This window comes from Dromiciops gliroides, chromosome 4 (assembly GCF_019393635.1).
Source record: "Dromiciops gliroides isolate mDroGli1 chromosome 4, mDroGli1.pri, whole genome shotgun sequence".
In the NCBI taxonomy this organism is placed as follows: Eukaryota; Metazoa; Chordata; class Mammalia; order Microbiotheria; family Microbiotheriidae; genus Dromiciops; species Dromiciops gliroides.
This window is the reverse complement of record NC_057864.1, coordinates 299,113,345-299,130,837: the sequence shown is the minus strand read 5'-3', so window position 1 is coordinate 299,130,837 and position 17,493 is coordinate 299,113,345. Positions and strand designations below refer to the sequence as shown.

Below are 17,493 nucleotides of genomic sequence, written 5' to 3'. Positions count from 1 at the left end.
GGTGGGATGGCAAGGAGAAGTGCCCGCAGGGCGGAGTCACCCGCGGAGCAGGAGCCCCGGCCCTGGCCCCGGCCCTCTTCACCTTCCACCAGCTGCAGTTTCTCTGCGGGACAAGTGGTTCCTGTCGCGGGCGCGTGAAGAGAAATCGAGAAGGAAGTGGAGAGGTACTGGGGCAAGGCTGGGAGAAGCAACTCTGGCAACCTCCCTCCTGGGCATACCCCACCCAGCTCCAAAGGCAGCAGTGCCCTCGCCTCGGGACTCCTCTCCATATCTGGAGCTAGCATGCTAGACCGAGGAGGACAGACGGGACGGGCGGGCAGATGCTGTCTCACCTCCTTTCTCTGTCACTGTGACTTAAAACTCCAATAGTCAGAGTGTGGAGTGCTTTGAAGCATTTGGGTTAAACACTTGGGGGGGCGGGGGGGGAGGAAGAAAAGAAAACAAGAAGACCAACCAAAAACCGTGCCCGAGCGCACGTTTGGAGGATTTGGGAGCGAAGTAAAAGTACGCCTTCTCAAAGGATCACTGGGATTGGTGACTCCAAGGCTGTCTCCTGGAAGAGCTAGGGGTTGGAGATTTATAGACTATGTCCCTAGGGTTGAGCGAAAGGCAAAAGAGCGGAAGGGACTCAACAGCTTCCCAAAGGTAGGGTAAGAAGAGGTCGGCGATCGACAGTATGGGGATAGAGTGTATAGGGACGCGCCCTACTTGGCTGGGCTGCCTGCCGCACCCTTGACCTCTTTCGCGCTCCCGCAGCCGCGGGGTGTCTGGGCTGTCCCAGTGCCAGAGGAACTCCTGGACACGATTGGTTGTCGGGGTGAGCTGGTTTATCCCTCCCCTCCACAAGATACCTAGGGGACCCAACCTCCCTACTTCAGTCTCCACCCTCCTGGCTAGCCTGCTGTATAGTCAGTCCATGATCTGGAGCTGCTCTCCACCTGCTCTGGAAGCAGGCGAGGGGCGCAATGGAACAGCCTAGCCCTCAGTGCTCCCCGCCAGCCTCCGGCTCCGGCTCCCTGACCTCCCCGCAGACTAATCATTCTACCTTCCCGAATCCCAACTGCAGCTCCCCGGATCTGGAGCCATACCAGGATTCGATTGCACTCCCTTGGAAGGTGCTCCTGGCCACGTTCCTTGCACTCATCACCTTGGCCACTACGCTCTCCAATGCCTTTGTGATCGCCACCGTCTCTAGGACTAGGAAGCTGCACACTCCTGCCAACTACTTAATCGCCTCTCTGGCAGTGACTGACTTGCTTGTGTCTATCCTGGTGATGCCCATCAGCACCATGTACACCGTGACAGGTAGGTGGACGCTGGGACAGGTTGTCTGCGATTTGTGGCTGTCCTCGGACATTACCTGTTGCACAGCTTCCATCCTGCATCTCTGTGTCATTGCTCTGGACCGCTACTGGGCTATTACAGATGCTGTGGAGTATTCGGCTAAAAGGACTCCCAAGCGAGCAGCGGGCATGATTGCCATGGTATGGGTCTTTTCCGTGTTCATCTCCATGCCCCCATTCTTCTGGCGCCAGGCCAAAGCTGAGGAGGTGGCACACTGCTCGGTGAATACAGACCATATACTCTATACCGTCTACTCCACTGTAGGAGCCTTCTACTTTCCTACCCTGCTGCTTATTGCCCTCTATGGCCGTATCTACGTGGAAGCCCGTTCTCGGATTTTAAAACAGACACCCAACAGGACGGGCAAACGTCTGACTAGGGCCCAACTGATTACCGACTCCCCGGGGTCCTCTTCCTCTGTCACCTCCATTAACTCTCGAGCCCCCGAGGGATCCAGTGAATCGGGGTCCCCAGTGTACGTGAACCAAGTAAAGGTGAAAGTCTCTGATGCTCTCCTGGAAAAGAAGAAGCTCATGGCCGCTAGGGAGCGAAAAGCCACCAAAACGCTTGGGATAATTTTAGGAGCCTTCATCGTCTGTTGGCTGCCTTTCTTTATCATCTCCCTGGCATTACCTATCTGCGATGACGCCTGCTGGTTCCACCTGGCCATCTTTGACTTCTTTACTTGGCTAGGATATCTTAATTCCCTCATTAATCCCATCATCTATACCATGTCCAATGAGGACTTCAAACAAGCTTTTCATAAACTGATACGGTTTAGGCGCACGAGCTGAATCTTGAAGTGGCAGAGCGTTCACCAAGGCGCCTCTGGGGAACGTGCTTGTCTTGTGTCTGATTCCACAGGTAAGGTGGACTCTTCTTATGCTGGTGCTGTCTCAGAGAGAGGCTCTCCTGGGCCAGAGAAAGCGGTGCTGAGAAACCAGTAAGAGTCCGGAGGGGGCTCTGGAAGGAGAACCGTGCCTAGAAAGGGTAGAGCGAGAAGAATCTATTTGCTCCCTACACCCCCTGCTCCCCACACCTCCTGCCTTGCTATTGACACTGCTGCTTTCCACCGCCCATGGGGCTGTAACTTTTTTTTTTTAATAAGCATTTAAATGAGAGATACTTACCCATTAAAGACCATTGTATGGAGTCATTGTCAATAGTCTTGGGTATCTGGAAACCTGCGGAACTCCTATCTCCTACCTGCAGGCAGTGCTTATAATAGAAGTTTAGCCTCCTGTGCTAGTGGGGGGAAAAGCTTGATCACTCCCTTCTCCTACTCAATCCAATGAAACTGGCAAGTGTTTACTTCTCTCAACTCTCTCGTTTAAGTATTTAAACACAGTCAGAGGAGCATATGGATTTAATTGTCTGGACCTTTATTTTGTCTCTGCTGGAGGAGAAAGCCTGAAGAGTTAACTGCGTTGCGGAATTCTGCTGTGAACAATCCCTATTGTTTTTCTTATACTTGAAAGTAGCTGGGGGATGGGCAGACTTGACCAGGAGAACAGAACTCCTTGGGTGTTTGTTTTCTGCAGATGTGTAATTTTATATTTCTGTTTAGCGATTGTCAAGTCACATCTAACAAAGCAAACTAAGTATTATGTGTGCTCGTGCCAAAGTCTGCAAACTGCTTAGTTTTATTCCTAATTCATGTACCTGTCACTTTACATATTTAAATCCCCGGTAAATGGAGAGTATGATGGGTGACTCAGCCCAAATTGCTGCTATATTACTTATGAATGCAATCATTTAGTGTTAGATAAATCCCTCCTTCACCATGTTTAACTAGACAACTGTCTTTGTCTTTACTCTCTAGTCCAATTCAGTGAAACCGATTTGCAGAAGAGAGATGAAATAGCAACTCCTATTGGTTAAGGGGGGGGGGGAAGGGGAAAGCAAGGGGAAATGTATAACCTTGACTTGTACAAAATTCTTCAAATGCATGAGACAGTTATTTGCACAAATATTCTTTTCACCTGACGTTTCCTTGTTAACAAGCCTATGAAGTCACTAAGGGGACTACCCCCCCAACAGAAACATGGAGTAAGAGCCCTAACATCAGTGTTACTATGGAATATTTGCTTCCTCAATTATTATTTTGAATGTAGCAAAAAACAAAGATGATTAGAAAAGGTCACTTGAGACCACAGGGGACAGCAAAAAAAAAAAAAAAGGTAACGATAGAAATAATTTCTGTTTTCAGGACTGTCCTAGACAGTGCTTTTCATATAACTCTTGGAGGGTAAAATTATATCACTCTACAAAGTCATTACTGGGTAGAAGAAATTATATCGAGAAGTGGTTTTGACTAGTATTCAGAAAAATCTGGTCCTGGTTATGATACCTTATTCATCTATAACAATTGGAATATTCTAAAGTTTTAAATCTACAAACTCTGTTTATTAGTTTGTTTGTGGTCTCAGTTTAGCTCCAAAGGATCCATTTTTTTCCTAGATGTGGCCACAAATTGAAGGATGGAAAATCCATAACCTCAGTAAATAAAACATCTATAAGAGAATCTATGTAGCAACAAACAAAAACCCTATCCCACCCATCACTTAATATGTTAGGTAAGATCTATCTTCTTTTGAGCTATTTTCTGCAAGTCAACATTTTTTAAAGGCTTCCCTTCCTGTTTGAAACTCAAGCAAAGGACATTTTTGAACCGAATTATCAAAATATTCTCCCTACTTTCCTACTTTGCAGTCTTTTGCTGAGGTAATAGCTCTTACCATTACAATATTCAGATTGTCATATGCATCCTTAGGATAAAGGGTAACTAACTGATATTACCACTTTGTCATTGGGGCTGGATTATAAACTTCAGGGCTTTAAAAAACATACAAACCCATCAGTCTTAGAAGTCTTCCCAAGTACTTTTGAGCTTTCTCCCATGGAGAAATCAAACTTGGGATGTTCATAGGGCTCAATTATTTGTGTTGATGTGATTAATCTATTTGTATTTGTATATGCTGTTGTAAATGCGATTGTGCTTCTGTTGGACATAAGTGACAGTTAAGTCAAATTCTAGCAGCCAGAGAGAAACTGTACATTCAAACATATGTTGGTGACTCCCACGCAGGGAGTGACCATGATTATATGTAAGTACTGTCAGAACATATGGTCAGTTTAGTCAGAACTGGTTGTTTGCCACCATGTAGAAAAAAACATCTGAAGAGCTGATTATTTGACTGAATTGGCTGGATGTTGAAGTATTGTGGGATAAGTGAGTGTATGCCAAAATTATAGTAATAAGAATTCTCACCTCATCAATCCACATTGCACTTGATTATGCAAAGTGTATTTCCATGTAATCAGAGGGGTATATAGTAAAGACTGTTAAACCCCTTTTCAGTTATTGCTTCCTATAGGACAGCCATGTGCTTGTATGCTAGTTCAGTCCATAAATTAGTTACAGTAAAAAATATAAAAATGGAGAGAAGCATGAAGACTTTATGGATCTTCAGCCAAAGTAAAATGAATATATTTGTTGGATGTTGTAAGATACATTGTCCACATTTGTATTTGTATTGAATTGCACACTCATCTTCGTGACTATATTAATATGTAAGCATCCAAAATGCCTATACTGTTTTGTGTTTTCAGAGATTTAAAAATTTATTTTTTCCTCCCAAACAGCCACAATGATCCAAAAAGAATGGCTGTTTACTTGAAAACACTTTATAATGAAACAACAATCTTCTACTTTGCTATATTTCTTCTTGGTTGTCTTTAAACAAAAGATAGTTAAGAGATTGCTAACTCATTTCAGCCATAGCAGCCCACAACATATGCATTTAATGGATTTGCTGTGATTGCATTGCCTTTGGCATCCCTCCTTTCAACAAATGTGTCATTGGAAATGGAATTTTAAAAAAATGAAATAAAAGTTTACTGTGTTCTAAGGAAGGATTTGGTAATGACTGTATTATTAACTGCAAGACTAGTTCACTTGACTTTTCTAGTGTTATACTTTAGAGTTTATTACAACATCAGAAAAGGAGATTGATAGCTATTGATACTATAGCCACAGTTATCAGGAAGGCATTTAACATAAATATTCACTCTTCAGCATTTTTGTGAATATTTTCTTTTTAAATTAATCTAGTCAAACTGTACAGTGGATTCTCAATAAGAGGCTGTACTACAGTCGCTGATCTATGTGCATATATATTTATTAAATCTAGCCATGTAAATTTTTTTAAAAAACCAGAGTAATGGTATCTGGTACTGACATTGCTATAGGTAAGAATAAACACAGGGAAAATATAATTCCACTGCTAAAATTTTGAGGACTTTGTTAACTTAAAAAAATTCATTATGTGTATCATCAGCTACAGTCAGTTAACATGGTTTAAAATGCGGTGATTCTATATTTGAAAGCTTGTCTAATCCAGCCTTCTCCAGGGTTAAAGGTAGGAGTGTCTGGAATGAGGAGGAAAATTCACAAGTATAATGTAACTAAATATAATAACGAGGGTGTGAGAGAAGCCAAGCCAGGAGAAGGGTGGGGGGAGGGGAAATGGTAGTCTGATGTACTTTAGTATAGGAATTTATATATATGTGTGTGTGTGTGTGTATGTATATATATATATATATATATATGCATATATGTGTGTATATATATATTCGTGAATGTATATATACACATATATACATCCACACACATCCACATACATATATGTATATATGTGTATATATGTATATATACATATACACACACACACACACACACACACACACACATATATATATATATATATATATATATATATATATATATATATATATATATATATATGGGGAGGGGAATAGTCATGGAACCATTGAAACTGGAGCCTCGGTAAGATGGGAAGGGAAAGACTGGGTTAAACTGAGTATAGTGATATTTTGAGCTTTCTAAATTAGTAATGAGATCTTTGCCCTGATGAGCTAAAGGCATCTTGAGCATCATCTTCAGTAACATACCAACTGCCACCCAGCATCTAGGAAAATTAAAAACTAGCCAAGTTTTTCCCCTATAAGAACCTTCTTTTTGTGAACCTCCTTCTCAAATTCTGCTTTCTCATCTTTGGTCCCAGGTCACTATACCTTCTTGTGATATTGTGGTGCTCTGCTTTTCAGCAATCTCCTCTCCATCATAGGATTTATGGTTGAAAAGAATCTTAGATACTCTCTCTAGAACAGCCCTTAATTTTACCAATCAGGAAACTGAGACCTGTCAAAATCAAGGGCCCACAGATGGTAAGGAGCTGAGTCTGTCCATGCTAAATTAATTCATTCAACAAGGATCCTTTTAATCTGAGACCAAGGATATTTCTTTCACTATCTCATCTGTATGTCTATCTACCTCATCTCACAACTTGAGCATTTCTCTTTATCTGTGTCTGTGTCTGTGCTTGTCTGTCTCTCTCTTTGTCCATGTCTCTTTCTGCCTATTTCTCTCATGATGCCTCTAAGACATTGTCAAAGTGCTCCATTCTCCCAAATTACTGCCATTATATTCCTATTCAATTAACCAATTCATAGACTATTGCTGATGTTAGGTATTTGTAGATGGATTATTTTAATAGAGCATTTACTATTAGACTAGCTCAGGTTTGAATGGTTGCCAGGTATTTCAATGTATTTTCTCATTTAAAAAAAAAAGGAGATCTGATTAATTCAAGTGAATTTCCATTTGGAAGAGAAGAATGGTATTAGGACAGCTGGGATTATAGTGGAACTGGTTTTGAGCAGGTGGGCCCTTAAGTATTTGTCATCTACTTGGGGTGGTGGTGGTAACATGGAAGTAGCTTGTCTGTTAAGGCAGGAAGTCTCTTTAATTCAGTAACAATTAAAATGTCTCCTTATTACTTACAACTCAGTTAAAACAGATTTAACAGCTGGATAGACAGTGTGAGTTGACAAAGCACATGGGGATTATTCAGAAATAAAAAGGCAAAGGGTCACCTACATATTCAAGTAACCAACACCAGAATGGCTTTTCCAGGAAATTTTGTAACATAGTATTGTTAGACTTGCCATTAGAATGTGAAATTCTTGAGAGTAGGGGCTGCCTTTTGCATTTCTTTGCATCCCTAGAACTTAGTAGAATGTCAGACCCATAAGAGGACATTATTAAAAATTTGATGATTTGAGTGTGTTTCTGGGTTAATTTACATTTGTGTTAATGTACTTGAGAGGAGGGGGTAATTTTCAGAGTTTGAAACTTGCATTCTAAAATAAAGATAATTTAGGGTTCCAGATTAGAATATCCATTTGAATTTAGGCAGCTGGTGGCATAGTGAATAGAATACTGTGCTGGAGTCAGGAAGACCTGAGTTCAAATTTGCTCTCAGATGCTTACTAATTCTGTGACTCTGGGGAAATAACTTTACCCTGTCTGCCTCAGTTTCCTTAACTGTAAAATAGAGATAATAATATCACCTACTTCACAAGATTATTATGAGGATCAAACAAGATAATAGCTGCAAAAGTGTTTAGCGTAGGGCCTAGCACATATTCCTTACAGTTTGTCCCTCATTCTTGAAGAGGACCATGACATCAGAGGGTCATGTTATGACTTCCAGTGAATTGGATTTAAGTGAGGGAGGGCTGTGAAAGGTCAAAAACCTCACTCTTTCCTCCAGAAACATCTGGGTCCAGTGGCAAGATATATCAAGATGCCTGGAGATGGATCCTTTTGTTTTAAGGCAATTGGGGTTAAACCCAAGGTCACACAGCAAGTAAGTGTCTGAGGGGAGATTTGAACTCAGGTCCTCCCTACTTCAGGGCTAGTGCTCCATCCACTGTGCCACCTATGCTTATTCCTTTCCACTTTCTTCTCTTTTCCCTTTATCAACTTAATGTTTATAAATATTTATTCATTTTAATTTTCTTGTATGATCGAGCAAAGTTGATAATTGCACAGAGATTTAAAGTTTGTTTTTCATAGGACCATTTATTTGAAAGCGACTTTAGAGGTCATCCAAGTTTTTCATTTTACAAATAATAGGATGATAGAGCTAGAGTAGGAACACATGTTTCTCCAGCATTTGGGTTTTCAACAAATTGGATTAATTATACTTCCAAGGGATAACTCCAGAGAAGCATGTATCTATTTGCATGAACTAATACAGTGAAGCAGAGCTAAGAAAACAACACATCTTTGACTACAAATGTAACTGTAAAGGACAACCAACACAAAACAGTGAGAAATGAATATTACAATATTTAAAAGAATAGTCACAAACCTAAATAAGAGACATGAAAAGACACCCTTCCCCTCTACTTTGTTGAGGAAGTAGTTGTGAGGTTTATGAGTGTAGAACTTTTTCAGAACATTGTCAGATTTTTTTCAATGTATTTGATTGGTTTTGTGGATTTTTTTTTCTTTTCCTTCCTTCCTTTCTTTTTTACTTTAAAAGTTTTGCCTTACAAAGGATGGCTTTCTGGAGAAAGACAGACAGACAGACAGACAGAGATAGAGACAGAGAAAGAGGGGTGAGACAGAAAGAGAGACAGAGAGAAATAGAGAGGAAGACAGAAACACAGAGAACTTAAGGGGTTTGAAAGCAAAATATAACAATAAAATACATTTAGAATACATTAGGTATCCATTCCACCCTTAACCCCTGCCTCCCCCCAAAAAAATTAAAAAGAAGTGCTTTATGAGGATTGTGGCATGGATTTGTGATGTTCTTTCTAATAGTCAGAGACTACTTAGCAAAGTTTCTTGATAGAAAGAAAAACTTAATCTTACTCTGTTTCTAGTGGCCCAGTTCTCACAAGTTTCAGAAGGAAAAAAAGAACCCTTTCATTATAAATAAGTGGGAATAGATGTGACGAATATGGCCTTATAATATTCCATACTCCTAAAATGAGCAGATGGTGATGGAGGGATTCATTTATGGGAAAAGTTTAAAAGAATTTACTCATGACTTGGTTAAATGATGCATGAAACAGTGAGTCATATCCTCTGTGCCTTTATAGAAAGATTTCATACCCAGTCCTCGTTACCAGTCCTATATTGGGAAAGCCAGAGTGAAGGACAGTGGTTTATTGCTGGAGATCTTACAGAGGGAGGATACATCTGGTAATGGGACTGAGCAGAAGAATTACCTATAGCCACATACTTAAGCTCTGTTTCAAGATCTAGGCATGTTTTTGCTCATGCACAAATTGCCCTTCTTGGACTTTTCTGAGAAGCTAAAACATGCATTATAAGAATGCCTACTCTCCAAGGGGTTACTTCTGGGAATTCCATTCACTTTTGTGCCTGGTTGATTTCCCTGCCCCCCTCCCCAACCCTATATCAACATGGTCTGGAGAGAAGATTCTGCGTAGTCCATGCAAAGAAGTGTCTTGGTATATAGGTTATCAGCCTGTTGTGCTAGGGAAATCAAGAGGTCATAACCAAAACTCCTTCCCTCAATTTCCTTTGATTCATTTGGAATCTTAACCAGTCTTCTTATTATATATCCCTGGCCAGGCCATATGTTTAATTTTTTTTTTATATGGGGCAATGAGGGTTAAGTGACTTGCCCAGGGTCACACAGCTAGTAGGTGTCAAGTGTTTGAGGTCGGATTTGAACCCAGTTCCTCCTGAATCCAGGGCTGGTGCTTTATCCACTGAGCCACCTAGCTGCCCCTTGTGCCATATGTTTATTATCCATAATAGGCAGACTTAATTAAGGTAGAGCATTTCCAAATATTAAGCTAGTAGAGTATCATTCCTTGCCCCCTACAGAAGCAAACAAGGTTTGTTTGTTTGTTATATACCCAACTGAATCAGGTGCCAGGCTGTATAGGTACCACTTGACTGCATACTTCACAATCAGAACTCACATTTACACAGTTCCCTAAGGTTTGCAAAACATTTTCCTTGCTCACAATAACCTTTTCAGGGGGAGATAAGTGCTAGGATTATCACTCTCATTCTAGGGAGGGAGGAAGGAGGAAAGAAAACAAGCATTTAACAAATTTCTGCTATGTGCCAGGTACTGTGCTAAGTGCCTTACAAATATTTTCTCATTTGATTCTTACAACAACCTTGGGAGATAGGTGCCATTATAATTCCCATTTGGGAAACTTAGGCAGACAGAGGTTAAATGACTTGCCCAGAGTCAAACAGTGAAGATATGACAGATTGTTTCAGATATCATTTAGTCAAGCCATGAGTACAACCTTTTACACTTTTTCCATTAATGTATCCACCTGCTCCTTTGAGGACTATGAAATATTATAAGGCCATATCCACCATATCTATTCTCACTTATTTATAATGAAAGGGTTTTTTGTTTGTTTGAGCTTTTAACCAGAGCTCATAAGTGTCAGGGGAAGATTTGAACTCAGGATTGACTCCAAGCCAATCATTCCTTCTACTGTGCCACTTCTTTGAGATGAATAAACTGAAGCAAGACTGGAATTGATTTAGCAATGGTCACACAGATAGACTGGGATTTGAGGCCAGATCTACCATTTAGTCAGTTAATAAGCATTTTAAAAATATATACTATGTGCCAGACACTGTACACTGCCTTCCAACCCAGAATTCTTTTCACTATATCACACACTCTCTCTCTCTCTCTCCTTGTCAGCAATGACACCTGTGAATAGTTACTCTGATAATAATATAAAAGGATGGTGTTTCTAATTTAGGGGATAATGAGTGAATGTATTATCAGAAAATAAACACAGAATACAATAACTAGAAGGGACATTAATGATCTAAATTAATGAAGAAAAAGAAACTTGGGTCAAGAATGGTGATGTGATTTTACTCAAGGTCCCACACAGCTATAGTTAATGCCAGAGGTTCTCTGATTGTAGTTTTCCCACTACATGTTACTGAATTCACTATACCATTTGTGGAAATGTTATTGAGGGAGTATGGGGTTGGGGTGGGGAGAGGAGAGTAAGATGGGAAAAGAAAAGTTCTACTTGTTGGCTGCTGGTATCCAGGACTGACTATAGGCAAATCATAACATCTTATAGGATTGCTTTGTGAATTACAATAACAGCTTCTATTTGCATATTTTTAACAGCTTCACAGAATCACTGAATCTTCAGTTTGGAAGGAATGTTATAGACCCTATTATTCAACTTCATGAGGTTGTGGTGAGGCTCAAATGAGATCATATATAGACAGTTGTTTGCAAACTCTAAAGTGATGTTATTATAATTAAAAATTATATTATCGTTATTATCAGTATGGGTATATGAGCAAGAATTGCCTCTATGACATATCCCCAACTATCATCCCACCTCTGCTTGGAGACCTAGTTTTCCAATCACCTTCATATGCATGATCTGATTCTCATAACAACATTGTGAGGTAGGAAAGGAAAGTGTTACATGGCATTTTGAAGGAAAGAAAACAGGCTCAGGGAACTTTAGTGACCTGAGGAAGGCAGAAACACATCTATATCTTTCTAATACTGGTTTGATGAAAACAAAAGCAGTAAAAGGTTAACTCTGGGTGTGTGCATCGCAGGCCTCACCTCTGTTCTAAATCACTGACAGATTGTGATAAGAAAAGTTGGCATACAAGTTAAGTAAGCAAAGTGCTCAAGTGAAATTCCACAGTGGAACAGGTTTCCTCAAAGTTATAGCCTGAGAGGATGTTAGACTACCTAAGTTTGAAAATGATCAAGAAGGAAGTGGTGGAGCAATAAAAAGACCACTGAGCCCAAAGTCAGGTAGAACTGAGTTTAAATCTGTCCTTACCCACTTATTATCTATGTGACCTTGGGCAAGCCATTTAGCTTCTGTTTGCCTCAGTTTTCTCAACTATAAAATGGAAATAATAGCACTTACCTCTCAGAGTTGTGAGAATCAAATGAGATAGCATTTGTTAAACAAAACAAAGCACTTCACACAGTCCCTGGCATAACACAGGTGCTACATATACAAATACTTATTCCCAATCATCTATGTTTGGGAATTATACAACTGCTCTTTTAAGAGAGGCAGTATATTGGTTAGATAACTGACCTCATTAAAAGAAAGAACTGGGTTCAGGTCCTACCTCTGAAAAACTGGTTTTGTGACCCTTAGCAAGTCACTTAACATGTCAGAGCTTTAGGAAATGCTGGAACATTAGTGAATTAAGGAAAAGATGCCAACTTGCATAGCTAGAAGAAGTTTCTGCATCCCTATGTAACAGGTGGTGTGTGAGAATCAGGGTGCCACCCCCCTGCTGAGAAAGCATTGTGAGAACCAGGGCAGCACCACCCTGAAGAGAAAGCATATGACTAGTGTCCAGAAGATACATCTATTCATAGAACTGCCTGTAAGTCATGTCAATCAATGTTACCAGTCAATTAGCTTACAGCTGTGTGTGGGGACCACACCTGGGTGGGCCTCCAGGGAGCTTCTGCTGGAGGAGAACGGGATCCTTTTTTCTGTTGGAGGTCAAGGTAGAAGAAGCAGGCCAGGGGAGCTAGGCTTTTTCTTAAACTTTCTGAATTCCACGTGTTCTTTATCTCTCTTTTTCTAACTTCTCATATACTTTAATAAATGCTTAATGCCCAAAGACTGGTGCTATAAGCTTTTAATTTAAGGCAACCACACATTAGATTTTAGTCATAGCAATTAGATTTTAAACAACACAGGTGCATGGTGGGTCTTCACCCATTGTAGTGTCTTATACCTTTCACTTGAACAGTTGGAAACCAACTTAGCCTTTGGGTTGATTCACTGTCTCTAACATGTTCTTACATTGGCAGGTCCAGGTTCGCAGAGAAGGAACACCATCACATGGTTACACTGAAAATACTAGGAGCCCTAGCAGCAACAATGCTGAAGAGAATCCATTTCCTCTACTCACAACTTTAGCTCTGCCTATTTGTTTCAATTTATACACACCAAGCATTCACTATAATGTCACATTTAGGTCTTAAATATAATCATTTACTTAGTAATTAGGCAAAAAAGTTAAAGACATATATTAAAAGAAATACATGAATAATAAAATTCATCACAATCCTCATATAACAATGAATCCTGCTTTCCTACCAATATACTCAATATCTTTGGAGAAGAGTGGGCACAAATAGGAAGCTCTTAGGTTATCATATGAGGCAGGAAAGCCCATGTGCTTGAGATAAATCACCACTCTGGACTGCTACTAGTCTCTTTAGGGATATCTCTACAACGTAGAGTCACTTCTCTGCTAACTGCTTGCCTGTTCATTCTCACCACTCCTCATGCTTTGTATTTCTGAACTGATGGAACATTTATAAGCTTTTTCAACTTACAACCACCTTGAAAAGGGAATTGGAAAAGTGTTATACTCTAGAATTGGCTACCAGTTCCTTTTAAGTTAGTGAACTGCAAAACTTATCAGACTGACTCTAAGTAAGACAGAGCAATCCAATCAACTATTCACTTACTGGGTACATTATATTGTCCAATCAAATTTTCACAGACCTCAGAGTAAAAGAGCTCAAGTTGGCTCTCTGGGCAGACCAAATAATGGTAGTGAAATCTACTCACCTGAATTCTGTGTCACCTAATTAAATTGCAGCATAAGCAAAATAGCTGCAAAACCTTTTCTCCTTTTCTGTTTTACCCTCTCAAACAGAAGGAGGCAGTAATGCGTACCAGCCACCACTAAGAGACTTTGCCTCCCTGAAGCTCACTGAATATGAATATCTGGAACTAAAACTTGTCTGATGGGGTGTAGCCTCTCTCCAACCAATTAAGAATCACATAACTTAAGCCTCCCCTCTTCCCGAACCAGTTTACTGCTCCAGTTAACACTTCTTGACATAAAGCTTGGAAGGAGTTGGTTTTAGCCTCTCTGCTATATCTTTAATTTTTTCTTGTCAGATTTATCTTTTCACTATCAACTTTATCCTATTGTATATTTTAGTGGCTCAAATGAAAGGTTCTTGGCACTCAGTGACTCATCTTTCACTTAAAAGGTGATCTCACCAAATTCTTTACCCCCATATACGCAAAAGACCCCATTTAACAATTCAATTCAATTCAATAAACATTTATTAAGTGCTTACTGTGTGCTAGGTACTGTACTAAGTGCTAGGGGTACAAATAAAAAAAATAGTCCCTGCCCTCAAGGAGGAATGTTGTTGGCATCCTTCAGTTGTGTCACACTCTTTGAGAATCCCATTTGGGGTTTTCTTGGCAAAGATACTGGAGCAGTTTACCATTTCCTTTTCCAGTTTATTTTATACTTGAGAAAACTGAGGCAATTCAAGTTAAGTGACTTGCTCAGGGTCATATAGCTATTAAATGTGTGGTGCTGGATTTGAACTCAGATATTCCTGACTCCGGGCTAGATCCCTCTATCCACTGCACCACCTTGCTGCCTGATGATGGATGAGACCAAGCACAGTGCCTGATGGAAAAAGGAGATACCTGAAAGGTTATGAGCACTCCAAAGGGCTTTGGGAAGAATTTAATGATCCTTCTTCCACCCCTCTAGTTAGAGATGAGAGGCAACAACCAGATGGTGAGTTGAAAAGATGTTGAGTATCAAACCTGAGATAATCTCAGTGGTGATGAGATTTTAGAGGATCAATTTTTGCTAAAACAATCTCTGTTTCCAGATAATTATATGATTTCTTATTCTTTAGTTTTATCTTCTGAAGTATTAAAATAGTTATAAGCAAATGATCTGAGCGACCAACATATCCTGCAGCTTTAAAGTCTCAATATTGTCCACATCTCATTCTGTGTCCTTGAAATTGTACTTGATTGTACTCATTTTTTCTGAGTTTAAAAACTGTTCTAAACTACTCAAAGCCCATCTGACAACTGTGCTTCTTATACATAATTTAGTAGTTTAAATTAAACAAATTTTTCCTATTCATTTTAAACATAAACATGTTTATGTATGATATAGGCAATATCTTCTATCTTTTGTCAGCTGATAGAACTATTTTCTCTATTTTCCCCTATATTTTCTTTACTTAAAAATATTTTATTCTTCCTCTTACCACATGAAACTGGTTGACATGAAAATGATAGTACCTTAAAGGGAAGTTCCTTTATACATATGCAAATGAAATCACATGTCCAGTTACTCTCCTTATCTCTTAAAAATTCATAATATTGTTTACTTTGTGGTTACCTCCTCCATGAAGCCTTCCTTGATGTAATATAATCCTCTCCCTGCACTGATAACAACTTTCCCCATCTACCTCATATAGTTTATCTTGCAACTCTTGTATTACTCATGCAATAATGAAGACATACAATATGTATTTAATGTATATTTGTTTCATTAATGATAATATAATACATCCAAATGGGTCTTTGACTGTTAAGCACTAGAAAAATAAGTGCAGTGCTTAATCAGCCAGTAAATTTTATTTTCTCCAGTGTCAGTATGATCTTCCAATCAACACAGGCTTTTTCCACACAAAGGTTGATATATCACTGTGATTTGTTGGAAACTAGATTGGGAGTTAGAGTCAAGAGTTCTAATTTTGAATCATGCTGTACCATTAATTATGGGATCTGTTTCACAGAAGAATCAAACTGACCAGTATTTTATAATTATATTAATAGACTTTTAATTATTGTGGGTTTTGAATCACATGCAAGAAACAGATGAGTCTCAAATAAAAAATCAACCCATAATCCAAAAAACAAACTACATGTAACAATCGGGCCTTAACATTCAGTTGTGAAACATGACACAGTTCCTGGCACATAGTAGATGCTTAATAAATGTTTATTGTAGATTGATTGAAAACAAGGACAAAAATAGTAAAGAGTTTTAGGGCAAAGAATACAACCAAATTTTAGCTGCCAGAGAAGTTAGTCACTAGAGCCTCAAGTGAGTTCATGGGAAGAGGAAGAACAAGTTCAACAATGTGATTTCAGAGCTCTGCCAAGTTCTCCATCACTTCTAGTTGGTGTGTGATGACAAGGTTGCAATGGCTTTTGCATTACAGCAGCTCACAATGGTAAAGTAAGAAGGAAAGGGCAGGTTATTATTTAGTTGTATTTGTGAAAACCCTGTCCCAAAGCCCATTGATATGAGACTCTCTCCTAATTGGTAGAGATGAATGCCTTGTTCTGCATGAGGGGTGGGGAGAGTTGTTAAGAAGGGGAAAAGCTCCAGTCTCCAGTCCTTTTGGGACACTTCAGATTTCAAGTCCTCTTTAGGATTCCTCAAGTGGTGGGTGAGTCACTTTGGGTATTCCTGACTTCTGGCTTCAAGAGATAAGATAGAAGAGGCCAATTTTATTTCAGGATATTGAAGGAAAAGACCCTGGAAAGATATGAGAGAAGCTTGAAGTCTCCATCATGTCTCTATACCTAATTTGCTATGGTAGAGACATCGGGGAGTTTTACTTTTGAGTGAGATCCAGAACTCTATTAGTTGAGCTGAATTATCTTGCTTCCTGTGGGAAAGCTCCTTCACTTTGTATTGTCTGGTACATATTTTCCCAAGTATATCCTCTCTGATTTCTGTTTTGCTCTAATTTAGATAAATAGGCTTCTTTGCTATTCATTATGTGTGTTCATTCTGGAATTGGTATTAGAAAGGCAGGAGGTCAAGCCTTGTGTATAGAACTTGGGGTTCATCTCCCTCTCCAACAATAATGATAAAGCAAAAAGAAGTTATATAGAACCTGATCATATTACCTCTAGACAAACAATAGATAAACTCATAGACAACTACCTCCTCTGTCTGAGGAAAAGAGAGTAGTGGTTTCTGGACCCAACTTCCTGCTCCTTCTTCCAGCAGGAATCAAAGTCTCCCTTGCAGGAAGGTAGGGGAAGAAAAGACTAGAGATTGCTCTTCTGTCTCCCTTCATGCCACATGACAGTGGAGGCATTCTACACTTGGGGTGTTTGCTACATTTGGTTTGTTTCCCATCTCAGTATCATAGAAAGGGAGACTAGGTAGAGAATCAAATATGGAAGGAAAATAGGACATGGAAGATTCTAGGAAATGTCAGGAAAAGATACAAATCAGGAAAAATTACTTTATGCATCTTACCTCATGGACCCAAGATGTTTTTGTGCTAGAACAACAGGTTGTAATACTTAATAGCTGTATAACTATAGATAAATCTCTTAATTTCTCTGAGCTTCAGTTTCTTTATCCACTAAATAAGGAAAATATTTCTTTTGCTACCTACCTCATGGATACTTTTCATAGCATCATACTTCATAAAT

The 17,493-nt window shown here is 39.5% G+C and overlaps 1 protein-coding gene across 1 annotated transcript; it reads left to right on the top strand.

Moving 5' to 3' along the window:
- Window positions 1-434: 434 nt before the first annotated feature.
- Window positions 435-5,311, top strand: HTR1B (5-hydroxytryptamine receptor 1B). Its single transcript, XM_043999395.1, has one exon. It carries the CDS (start codon window positions 966-968, stop codon window positions 2,136-2,138), a length of 1,173 nt encoding a protein of 390 aa, XP_043855330.1. The 5' UTR covers window positions 435-965; the 3' UTR covers window positions 2,139-5,311.
- The last annotated feature ends 12,182 nt before the right edge of the window (window positions 5,312-17,493 follow it).